Source organism: Pipra filicauda, unplaced genomic scaffold (genome assembly GCF_003945595.2).
Source record: "Pipra filicauda isolate LSUMZ 115617 unplaced genomic scaffold, ASM394559v2 scaffold87_size3191425_pilon, whole genome shotgun sequence".
NCBI classification, from domain to species: Eukaryota; Metazoa; Chordata; class Aves; order Passeriformes; family Pipridae; genus Pipra; species Pipra filicauda.
In genome coordinates this window covers 1395743-1408542 of record NW_024105064.1, presented here as the reverse complement: position 1 = coordinate 1408542, position 12800 = coordinate 1395743, and the positions used below count along the sequence as shown (strand labels likewise).

Sequence of the window (12800 nt, the reverse complement as noted above, 5' to 3'; positions counted from 1 at the left end):
GTGCGCTCCCAGCGAGGCCCGTGACCTCCACACCTTCTCCCCTTCGCTTTGCTCCCCCTCACAACAATCAGCTTTGTTAAAAATAGAAGCCAGACACGCACACACACGCACAGAGAGAGCAGATCTCCTACCTCACCATAACTGGTCAAGGCTCCTGACCCGGCACAGAGACTCGTTTGTCCACAGAAACCACAGAGGCAGGAAGATTCGGAGGGTTTGGGAGGTGGGGGGAGAGCTGCTCTAGGATGCAGAGGGCACCTCGCTGCCTCCCAGGAACGCTCCAGCCTCCAGCATCCTCCAGCAGCGCCGGGCAGGGCGGCAGAGCCCGCAAAGTTTCCAGTGAAGTGACAGCGAAGTTATTTACCCAAAAACAACGCGGCTTGTTGTGGAAGGGGGCAGGGGGGGTGGGGAGAAGAAAAGGAAGTCATTTCGTTCTCTTATCGGCACCGAGGCAGCAGCTGCGAGTGCAGTGTCGAGCAGGGGATGGTGAGGGCAGCCACCACCGGGGCGTGACGGCATCTGCCTGACAGCTCCCGGGCAGCCAGGGCTGGGGGAGAAGGAGAAAGAGCCACTAAAGGGGAGAGTTCTATTCCATGGAGCTCTGGGCAGCACTTCCTACGACGTTTTCCTTCCCCCCTCCCTGCAAAGCAGCCGCGGAGTTTTCTGCTCCAAACCTTCTGGATGTTGTCTCCTGGGAGAGCACCAGCTCCTGGGTCCAGGTTCCAGGGATGGAGCTGCCACCCTCCTTCAGGAGAAACCTTCGAGATGCTCGGGTTTCCCAAAGCATCTTTGCATCCCTGCTCGTTTGGTTTTTTTTTTTTTTTGGGGGGGTGTGTCTAACTTCAGCTGACAAAGCTTCCCCCTTAGCTTGGCTCTGCCCCCCGGAGAGGGGGCTTCACTTGGCACCTTCTCTCTGCTCTGGGAGCATTTTGGGAGGGGACACACAGACACCCTGCCCTGCTTTTTTTGACCTCCCTTTCTGCATCCCCTTCCCGAGCTCGCTCCGGGCAGTTCCCAGGAGCACACGGACCCCAAGGCAACCACTGAGAGTCCAGTTCCTTCCTCGGGGTGGAGAGAAACAGTCAATCCAGGGGCTGATGCAGAGCAGAACCCTGAACCAGGAGCTGGCTGCTGACAGGTATTTTTAACGCTCCAGCTGCCTGGCAGGTGGGCCTGCAATTTAATTTTGACTTGCTTTATGAGAACAAAACCATCTGTAATACACAGGCCAGGAAACTGTCCATGGATGGAGGGAGTTCTAAAGAGGTTTCTCCTCCTATTACAGGTTTTGAGACTAGTAGGTAAGGGATTATTGGTGGAGTTTAAAGCGTAGCTTGGTGTTTATAGTGGTCCTAAGTAAGTCTTTGCCTTGATTAGACAGGGACACATCTCAGTCAGACAGCCCAAGCACCTCCATGGCCAGAGACAGCAAGGGAGAGAAAACATCTTTCATTGCATCCCATGGGATAACTGGGATATTCAGCCAAGCTTTCAGGCACACAGACCTCTCCACAGACCACCCCTGGGCAGCCAGAACTTGGGTTCTCAGTCCTGCAGGCTCTGGCAACAGGGGACAACTCCACTCTTCCAAACCCGAGCCCAAACCCACCACTGGCCTCCCTGTCTTGGCTCAGCGAGCTGGGGAGGAAGAGCACGACACCCAATCCCGGCAAATCCGGGATCGTCGCAGCCCTGCAGCCACACGACTGGCCAGACAGCTCCCTCCTGCCTCATCCTGCAAGCCCCTTGCATCACCAGCTTCCTAGAGCAGGAGAAAGCAGAGCTGGGAAAGGCTGTCCCTGGGCTGGCAAACAACTAAACGCCCATCAATCAAGGTATTAAATGGCCGGGAATGCGGCTGCCTCTGCAATCCTGAGCGTTTAGTCCATTATCCCGCGGACACTTAGCACAATTAGGGTTGCTTTGTGGCGAGCCTTTAATGTGCCAACAGAGCAGCTGAGGCACAGGGGAGATTTAGGGATCAGCAAATCTCCACCTCGGAGCAAAGCCCGGCACTCCGGAGGTCCCACCTCGCTGCAGAGGCTGGGAAATGCTGGGCAGGGCTGGGGAGCAGGGGGTGAACAGCACAGAGCTTGGTCACTTTGAGGGATTAATCCCACTCAAACAGCTCCTGGAACAAGAGCTGGGCTCCTCATCCTGCTGAAGGAGGAAGAGCAGCTCTTACGCTCCAGGAGGATGCTCAGATCCTTGTTTTCTCCTGCCGGTCTCCATGATAATTGCACCATCCCAAGCACCCTGTGGAGCAGTCACCAAATGTCACCCCAAAGCATTAATGTTCCTGCCAGAGTTTTCAGTGGATTTGGTGAGATTCCAGCCCTCTGAAATAACCGAATTTTGCTCCATCCTGAAGACAGGCAGAGGTGTCAGAGTTAGAATTATCCAGAGCCATCTCCAGCCTGACATTCCAGCTGTGCACAGCTGGAGCCTGTGAGAAAAAGTGCTCCAGAAGTGCCACCAAACACAGGGAAAGTGGTACAGAAGAGCTTTGGAAACAGCAAAGAAGCCTCAAAGAAACTTGTCTCTGGGAAAGGCAGTGCTTGGAATTGGCTCTGGAGCTCTTCTTATCCCTACAACACAAGCAGAAGGTGGATTTCTCCTGGGATTAGCCTACAGTTAACAGGTCAGCTCTTCCAAAGACAAAACACCCAAGGAATAAAACCACATCCTCTCTCTCTGTCACCATTCCAAGGCTGAAAGCAGCCCTGAAAAACAAGGAAGAGCTGAGCTGGCGTCCAACAATCGAGGGCAACAAGTGGTTTCACAACCAGAACAGGACTTTCCTTTGTTCACCGCCAGCACTTCCCTCCAAACCTGAGCTTGAAAACACACACCAGCTTCCTACTCAGCACTCAGACACTCCTCCTCTGCCCAACAGGCAGACGGTGGAGATGCCAGAGATAACAGCTGCAGTGATACAGCAAAAAGGGAGGAAAGGAAAAAGGAGGTTGGGCTGCTTGGAGCTCTGAATTCCCTCTCGTGGAGCTCTGAATTCCCTCTCATGGAGCTCTGAATTCCCATTTGCATCCCACCATGTTTGGAGGCAAAGCCCTTCTGCCATCACAGCCTTGGGCTCAGCACTGGGAGCAAACATGGGGCCACAGTCCCTATCTCCCAGAATCCAGCAGCTTTTGAGGCATCTGAACACCAGCCAGAACACCAAACTGGAGCTTTAAGGTTTGGAGGAGTCTGTTCAAATCCCAGAGGTGCTCTGCATCTTTCTTCTTCTTCCTGAGGTCAGGAGGGACACCAAAACCAGCCAGTTCCAAGCCCTGCCAAAGCACACCTTCCCCGCTGAACTGCACTTCTGGAAGTGCACACCAGTTCCTCTGAGCTGAGAGGACAACACTGAGAGTCCCCACAGCTACAGCAGCACAAATCCTGACCCCCCCTGTGCCCAGCTCCCCCTGGAACAGGGCTGGAATGGTCCAAGATGTGGGTTGGTTCAACACAGGGCATTGCCACTACAGCACATCCCTGCCTTGCCCAGGTTGGAATAAGCCCTGACCAAAGACATTCCAGGAAGTGGGAGCTGCATCCCCACATCAGGTTATGACCAAAGGGCAAGGAGAGGCTCGAACACACACTCAGCTGCTCCCGTTACATTGCCAAGACAACCCCCAGGACAAACCCTGAGACCTTCCAGGGGGCAAACCACGAGGATGGGCACGTTCTGCAGCAGCAGCAGTGCCAGGGCACTGCCAGAGAAACGTTTTGGGAGCAAGAAAAGCAGGTAGGGCCAGCAGCCAGCACCTGACTGCAGCATTTGGCTCCTACTTTTCCTGTTGGATCTGTAGGATAACACTTGGGCATCCAGACCTGAGCTACAGGAAAACAAACGTGCTCCCACTCAGCCAGGAGAGCAACAAACTTATTTTTAGTTCGATGCCAAGGGCAGGAAAACCCCTGAGCACAGAGGAAAACCAAAAGCAGCCCCCAGGGCAGCAGGAGGAGTCCAGGGGCTTTCACCCTCAGCCAGGACCTTCCTCATTCAGCAGGTTCCCCTCCCAGCAGCACCACAACAGAAATAACTAAGGAAGGCAGGAGCATCTCGGCTTCCCCAGCCCCATCCCACTTGGCACGGGGGCCAGCGGGAGCAGAGGAGATTCCTGCAGTGCCGTCCTCCCTGCCCTGCCACACCACCTTTGCCCCAGCCCCTGGCATCATGTGCGTCCTTGCCGAGGCCAGAAACCCTCGGCTTTCGGGATTATATAACCCGGGGAGCTAATTAAACACCAGGGGCTCTATTTCAGACCCCGGGCAGGGTGACAGGACAAAAATACCGCCCCAGAACAGGCCCGTGTCCCCTTTGAAGAGCGGCCAAGGCTGGTTTTTTTTTTACCTCGACACATCACGAAGAACTGGAGGGAGGCAAAAAAAAAAATACCGCGGTTATATTTAGGATTTAATCAGCGGCAGAGCTCGCCGCGTTTTCTTCGATGGGAGTTATTTCAGGAGGGTGGGAGGAAGAGGGGGAGCAAACAAACAAACAAACTATCCCCCCCCCAAAGAAAAAAACCCACAACCCAAGGGCAAATATAGCCCTGGCAACTCCCTCACAATGGGATGCTGCTCCGGGGTGTGAAGGGGACTTTTTTTTTTTGGTGCTGTTTTGGAAATTAAATCTCTGTCACCTTCCCACCCCCTTGAAATCCCCGAGGCCAAAGGACACATCCCGAGGGATGGGCTCCCCTCTGCCTGTTATCCCAGCTCCCAAGGCTTGTTCCAGGTGTCTGTAGCTGAAGGAGCTTCCCAATTCCCATGGTTATCCCAGAGGGAGCATCCAGCAGGGATGACGTTGCTGTTGCTCACTCTGCTGCCACTCTGAGCAGGTTTCTCCTCCGTTTCTCTCACGGAAAACACTCCATTTTTATAAACACCTAAAAGTTCCTCAGAGCAGAGGGGAAGCTGCACCTTCCACCTCCTGCCTGTGCCCTGCTCTTATTTTTAAGGCAGTTTTTTTTTTTACCCTTGTTTTGCCAACTCGACCGAGGCCTTTTTACACCCTCTTGGCACTTGTCCCTCGGGGGACAGTGTGTCCTGCTGCCTCCCCACAGCTGCTTCTCCCCCAGCCCCAGGCCAGGGGCAGATTTCTTGTTTGACATGTGCTGCTCACGAGCTGTTCTGGTGAGGGCCACTGCAAACCTGAAAGGGATTTAATGAAAAAAAAAAATAAAAATCTCTTTTGTAGCGCCCAGAGGAGATTTAACAGACAGCAAGAGAGTAGTGGCACCATCCAGATAAACACACTGACAGTGGGAATGTGTATTTTCCTACCTAAAACAGGTAGTATACTATATTGCTCCTGAAGTTAACCTGAACAGGCCAGCATACTTTATTACAATATTTCTGCAGTACCAAATCGCTTATGCTTTTCATAGCTTTGATAAGATTGTTCTAACATGTTAAAAACAAAGCCACTGCTAATAAAGCCACTAATGTATAGACTGTTCATCCTCACAAGTTAAACTTCAAAATACAACAGAATCATCTGCTTTCTAAGTCTTTGTTTTACTAAACGTTGTAGAGAACTGACTCAAGATACACAGTTGGGATTCCCACTGCACAGTGGGAATGGGAGGAATTTCCAGGCCTTGCTACCCAAAGGTGGGCAGGAAAAAGGAAAGGATGGGGTTGAATGAAAGGCACCAACAGCACAGGGATCTTCTGCCCCAGGTAATACAGAGGGATTGCCTGGAGTGCAGGAGGCAGCTGAGGGCACAGCCTGCCCCACACAAAGGTGCTGGAAAGGTTGGAATCATGGCATGCTTTGGGATGGAAGGGACCTTAAAGCTCATCTCACTGTGGAATGGGACACCTTCCACTGTGCCAGGTTGCTCCAAGCCCTGCCCAAGCTGGCCTTGAACACTTCCAGGGATGGGTTATCCCCAACTTTTGATGCTCTTGAAGGTCTTTTCCAGCCTCAGTGGTTCTATGAAACCCCCCCCAGCAGCCCCACCTCTGTGGGCTGAGGGGCAGGTTGAGGCTGCCCTGCCTTTGGGGTGGTGCCTTTTCTCCCAGCTCAGCCAACAGTCCCACATCCACTCACAATTCCCTCGGGAAGAGGGACAAACACCAACCACAACAAGGACTGGGAGGCTGGGAACATCCCCCACGGGCTCTGGGCTCAGGAAACCTTGAGCAGGTCCTTGCTGAGAGCCAGGCTCTTCACCTGATAACACAATCAGCACAGCTGCAGCCACCCCCAGCCCAGCCACACAAAACTCCACTTCCCTCTCCTCCCCCAGCTCTGCTTTCCACACCAAGAAGCTGCAAAAAGGGAGATAAAGGTTGTCACTCCTGCTGGGAGAGGCTTCCCCAGCTCTGAGCCCTCACCAGAGGGGCTGGAGGGAACCCTGCTGAGATTCCAGCCACGGCTGGACCCACTGACCCCCTCCCTGAGGGCACTTTTGGGGGCATCTGCTCAGTGCCCCAGGTGACAGGGGTGGATCAGAGCTCCCTGTGTCCCACACAGGGGTCCTTGGGGGCAGAGGGAGGGGACAGACAGAGAACAGGGCTGGGACTGCGCTGGGGAGACACTCAGAGCACCCCCCTGCTAATTACTCTGAGGGAATTCCCAAGAAGATGCAGCAGCTTCTCTTATCCACATAGAAAGCTCTGGAACCTGACACAGAATATCCCATCCCTGGAAGTGTCCAAGGCCAGGTTGGATGGGCTTGGAGCAACCTGGGCTAGTGGGAGGTGTCCCTGCCCGTGGCAGGGGGTGGCACTGGATGAGCCTTAAAGGTCCTTTCCAACCCAAACCATTCCATGATCCTATAAAATCCTCTGTGATTGCAGGTCTTAACCTGTACCCAGAGTGTATCTGTGCTTGTTTTTTGGGAAGGAAAAGCCCAGTTACCTCCAGGAAGGAATGCTCGGTGTCCGTGGGGAAATCCCTGTGGGAGACTGAGCTCTGAGCAGAGTTTGTTTCCCAGCATCCATGAGCCAGGATAAGATCTGTTCCCACAAAACTGACAGAGGAGGGGGGTTAGATTGGATATTGGGAAGAAATCCTTCCCTGTCAGGGTGGGGAGCCCATCCCTGGAAGTGTCCAAGGCCAGGTTGGACAGGGCTTGGAGCAACCTGGGCTAGCGAGAGGTGTTCCTGCCCATGGCAGGGAGGGTGAGACAAGAAGAACTTTGAGGTCCCTTCCTACCCAAACCATTCTGGGATTCCATGAATATCTCCTCCCAGCCCTGTGACAGCCACAGCATCTGCTCCAGGAGATCAGGAGATGCCGAGGTGTGCACCTCCTCCAAGGTGTGCACCTCCCCAGGGCCCAGCAGGCAGAGAGAGCCCTTTGGGAAGCTCCCTGGGATACAAGCAGCAGCAGCAGCAGCAGCAGGAGCTCTTTGCAGAGCAAAATGCACCCACAGGAAGCACACGGTTCCTGATTTCCAGCCCGGTTTAATGCGAAGAATTTCCTCCTTCCCTTTGGATCCGTGCAGGAAGCTGCAAAACAGAGGCAGCCCCATAATCTCATTAGGCTCCATCCCACGCACATTTCCTGGAACACACACACTGGGACTGCAGGAACCACTTTCCAGCCCTCCCATCACCAGGCAGCAAGTGCAGCCCTGCTTTTGGTCAAGGCAGTGGAAAAAAAAAAAAACAACAGAATAAACATTTCTACTGCAAAGAAAGGATTAATCGATACTTAAAGTGCTGCAGCCTTAGGAATGCTGCTTCCACACACATCCCAGAGGGTGTGGGGCTGCTTTGAGCTTGGAAGTAGGTATTGGCTTTGTTCATGCCTCGGGACAGGGATGGAAACCCAAATTGTGAAATCAGTTTTCAGCGATTGGGAAATCCAAGGGCATCTGCAGTGCAAGGGTGGGAGGTGACAGGGACACTCTGGAGGCAGGTGGTGGATGGTGAGAGGTGATAAACCTGGCTGGGCACAGAAAAGCTCCCAGCTCCAGGCTCCCCACTCACAGAACCCTCCTGGAGAGGGAGACCAGGCTGCTGGTTTGCTCATGGAGTGACAGAGGTGGTTGGCACCAAGAAGAAAGGAACCCTTTGGCTTGGCCAGTCCTTTCCAAGGGGAGGAAAAAGCTGAATCCCCCCTTTCAGAACACAACCCTTCCCTCCAGCTGCTTCAATGCTGTCAGTGAGAGATCCAGCATGAAAAGCCAGCCCTGGGGAAAACCTCCAGGAGAGCAGGGTCTGCCTCACTGAGCAGAGGGAGATGCCAATGCCCACCTTTTTGCACCCCCAGGAGCATCTCTGGGGCTGGCACATGAGCCAGGTTTGTTCCCCTTCCTGAGGAGCAGCAGCTCTGGCCATGGAGCCACAGGCACATTCCTGCTGAGCCCCTCACGTGCCTTGGCCATCCAAGGGGAGAAGGGCCTTGCTGGGCAGGCAGCTCAGGTGCTGGGAGCACTGGGAGCACTGGGAGCAGCCTTCCCAGTGCCTTGCTGGCTCACTTGCCATGTCCAAACAGCTCCAAAAACCCAGGAGAGCCCAGCTGGCTCTGCTGGAGCACAAAGCCCCGATTCATCCACTCAGGTGCCTCTGAGGCTCCTGAGAAGAATCATCTCCTAGAAACCAGCCCCATTTGGACCTGGCTGCAGCTCAGGTACCACCCAGCCCCGGGGGAAGCTCTGGCAGTGGGAGGGGAAGCCTGGCTTCCCCTCCGGAGCTCTGTGCCTTCCCTGAGCTGCAGCCAGTGAGGAATTCAGGAATTCTCCTTGGCAGCCCGCAAAGGAGGTCCAGCTGCATCCCACAAATGTGTTCCAGGGCTGAGAGAGCTTCATTTGTCGTGGGACCACAACGAGAGCAGCTCACTGTGCCTTGGGGAAAACCATAGGATGCTGGAAAATCACCGAGAGCCTGATCCAAAACCCCTCCTAGGCAAGGCCAGTTTTCTCTGTCTGAACTCAGGCATTAACCAACCATCCTTTATCCCTCCCTGGAAAAGGGGGGAGAACAGTATGTTTATGCATCTCATGACCTGCCCCTATCTGGAAATAAGCAGCAGGCTGTGGGCTTGGAATTGAAATGTAATTTAAGTTGCTGCTGATGTTCCAGTCCTCATTTCCCACAGCTGAGCCTGGTGCAAAAGCACGTCTGCTCCTCCCCAGGCACTTCTGCCCAGGCAGCCTCAGCACACACAGACAAGTCCCCTTGAGCTTTGATTCTTCCACCCTCTGTGAACAAAGCCTGTGTCTAAAGCTGTCTTTGTACAGCCTGGCCAGAGAGAGAAAACCAGGAAAGCCTCAGCCAAGGTCCAGGTGCAGCCACAGCAAAGGAGGGAGGGAAAAAGGTGCCTTTTGAATGTTCTTTTTTGAGCTGGAGCTGAGCACAAGCCAGCTGAGAGCCAAGGGCTGAGGTACCACCTGAGGAGATGGGAATGAAGAGCTCACAGGAACTGCCCAGAGGGGATTTCTGAACAACCAAGGGCTTGAGCCACCAGCCAGACCCACACTCCTGGTTCCAGCCACCAGCCAGACCCACACTCCTGGTTCCAGCCACCAGCCAGACCCACACTCCTGGTTCCAGCCACCAGCCAGACCCACACTCCTGGTTCCAGCCGCCCCTTCCCTGAGCTCTGCCCATCGTGTTGTTGCTGAACATCCGAGATGCCAAAACACTGACCTGGTTTTGCTTCCTGCACCAGAAGTTCCCACCTCCCCACCACCAGCCAGGCTGCCAAAGTAAGCAGCTATTGCAAATACTCAAACTTAATATTTACATTTGGATTCAGCACAGGAAGCATGTGTTTTCCCACTGCTAAGGGCAGTGGGAAAGCTGGGACCACAGGCTGGCATTGTATTCCCTGTCACTGCAGGGTTGGACAGCGAGGCTTCAGGGCACAGCTGGATGCATTTGATGCCTCAAAATGCCCAGAAACGTGGCCTGCACAAGCTTGGTAAGTCACCCTGGGGACAGGACATGGAGGGCTTTGGCCAATCCCAACTTACCAGCCACGCTGGAGCAGCCCCTGCTTCCCACCCCAGTGGACATTTGGGATAACAAACAAACCAGGCCTTCAAAGGGAACCACCCACAGCATGCCACAGAATTAGTCCCGGGCACAGGAACTCAGCCCTCAAAATTAAAATGTTAAAAAAGGTTAAACTGGATGCAGGGAAAATGTTGTCAGGTGTACTCAGCTCTGGGTGTGGGACCACTCAGCATCTCCGTGCCAGGTCTCAGGGGGTTGGGGAGGCCCTGGCAGGGGTTGCCCAGGGAAGCTGTGGCTGCCCCATCCCTGGGAGTGTCCAAGGCCAGGTTGGACAGGGCCTGGAGCAACCTGGGCTAGTGGAAAGTGTCCTTGCCCATGGCACAGAGGTTGGATCAAGATGGTCTTTAAGATCCATTCTAGCCCAAACAATTCCTCAGTTCTATGAAATCTGATACAGAAATGGAAGCATTTCACCAGAGGACTTCTGAGCACCATTATCTGCTCATTCAGTGTCCCCAAAACTGGAAACATTTGGTCCTTGCTCTCCCAGCATCCCCAGCCAGGGGCAGTTTCTCTCTCCTGGTGCTGTGAACTTGGACATGCACAGAGGAACTGTCTCCTCCACAGCAGTAACCCCCAAAGCAGCAGAACCCCAGCACAAAGTGCCTCCACACCCCATTGATCACCTCTGACAGCACTCAATCCTGCAGGACTGGAGCAACCTTTGGAGACAGCCAAGCCTCAGGAAGCTGGCATTTCCTCACTTCCCTCAGCCTTTCCCTTCCTCCCAGCCACAGCATCCCAGGAAACGTGGCTGTGGAGCAAAAAGCCTGCCCTGCAGACAAGGGCAATGCACAGGGCAGCCACCAAGAACTCCAGGCCCTGGGAAACCCTTTTCTAGGGGAAAAAAAAAATAAACAGGGAATTTGGGACTTGTGGAATCGGCACTAGGGGTGTGAGATTTATCCTCCCAGATCTTTATGGCACAGCAAAGGCTGAGCACCGAGGCAGAGGAGGGGCAGCATCACTCAGATGCCAGGCACAGCTCATGATCCCAGGAGATCCAGCTGGGGCAGCACCAGGCCATGCCATGAGCCAGGGGGAGAACAGCATCAGCCAGGGATCAGGCAGGGCAGAAAGGTGCCACAAACACCTGGCAGGTACCCTAAAAACCTGCTGGGCAAGAGGAGAAAGGCTGGGGGAAAAGGACCCGAGCAGTGGTTCAGAACCAGGAGCAGCAAATCCAGCACAGGTGGAAAGGATGGAGCGACAGATGTTGGGAGCAATCACCCCCCCAAAACACACAGACCCCCCCAAAATCCAGCCCACGTGGCTCTGCCCCCTGTCAGGTTCCTCAGGACTCCTGCAGTGCTCAGCTGGCAGCAGCATCCCAACCATCCTGCTGTCCCTGGCACTTCGGTGCCCCGGGTGACTGCCCAGCAGGGTGGAACCAGCAAGGTAAGGGCAGCACAGGCGATTTGCCTGTGGGCATGGGGAGCTCTCCCAGCGCTGGGAATGAAATCCAGGGCGCCCCAGCTCCCAGCCCTCTGCTTTTCACCCCATCGCCCATCGGCGTGTTTTGTAACTCCGTGTGGCACCGCCCCGAGAGACGCTGCCTCTTCCTAAACTTCTTCACGCTTTGAACCAGCCGCTCACAAAACACAGCTCGGCGCTCGCAGGGGAGGGAACAGCCCCCCAAAAACACATAAACCAACGGAGCCCCCGAATCGCGGAGTTACGGGAATGTGCGGGAGGAGAACGTGGAGCTGTGACACGTTCGGGAGGTGGTCGTGGCAGCCCCTGCCGTGACCCGGCCGTGCTGGGTCCTGCAGCACCACCGAGCACTCCCTGTCCTGGAATCGATCCCGGCTCCCGGCCCGGAGTGAGCGGCAGCTGAGCGGCTGCTCCCGGCCCCCTCCCTCCCCAGGGCTGTTCGGAACATACTCGACTTGTAACAGCAACAAAGGCTTTTCCAGGTCACCTTAAGGCTGTCTCGGGGAAAGGACAGGCAGGAATGAAGAACCAGCCGTAAGAATCCCCCCCTGCCCTGCAGCGCGGGTGTGTGTGTGTGACCCAGCCCGTCCCCTGGATGTCCATTTATCCCTTCTGAAGCCACAGCGGAGAAGGAGAACCAAGCAGGGACGATGTCCCCAAGTCACACAGGCTCTGCCACCACCCAGGAAAACACTGAAGCAACAGCGTCTTTGGGGGAAGCCGGGGGAGGCACCACCAACACACCACATGCTCCAAAGTATATCCTTTTTTCACCTCGCAACCCACAAAGACATTTCAAGCAAGTTTTAACGCTTCTCCTATTTTGGGATCCCCTCTCCAGCATCCCCAGTACTGGGCACGGAGCCGAATGGGACAGGATGCTCCCAAAGGTCTTGGGGTGCTCCGGGGAGAAACCACGGGGCCAAAGAGGGCTTGGGGTGACCCGGAGAGGGGCGGGGGTGGCGCGGGAGGTGCGACTTTATCCCGACCACCGGAGCTCCGAGCTCGGGCACCGCGCAGCCGGCGGCACGGCAAGGGACACGGGGACACGGGACACAGGCACAGGGCGAGCCGAGGGGCACAGGGCGAGCCGAGGGGCACAGGGCGAGCCGAGGGGCACAGGGCGAGCCGAGGGGCACACGCGGGGGCCGGGGGCAGGTCCGAACTAGAGCCGGAGCCGGTGGAAGCGGTGCCCGGGACCCCGCGCTCCGGTTGGTTGGGACGGGACGGGATGGGACGGGATGGGACGGGATGGAATAGGATGGGATGGGACTGCCGGGTCGATACGACTCGCTCCTTACCTGCGGGAGGTCATGGCTCCGCGGAGCTCCGCTCCCGGCCCCGCTCCCGCACCGACTGCCCGCACCGCCGCGCCCCGG

At 55.5% G+C, this 12800-nt stretch overlaps 1 protein-coding gene across 1 annotated transcript in view; it reads right to left on the bottom strand.

Annotated features, from left to right (window-relative positions):
• LOC113991889 (tyrosine-protein phosphatase non-receptor type 11-like) overlaps nt 1–12800 on the bottom strand; it is a 38814-nt gene extending 26014 nt beyond the window's left edge. The window contains exon 1 of the mRNA XM_027728590.2: nt 12723–12800. Within this exon, the coding sequence (XP_027584391.1) occupies nt 12723–12736 (14 nt within the window). The 5' untranslated portion in view covers nt 12737–12800. The remainder of the gene's footprint in view (nt 1–12722) is intronic.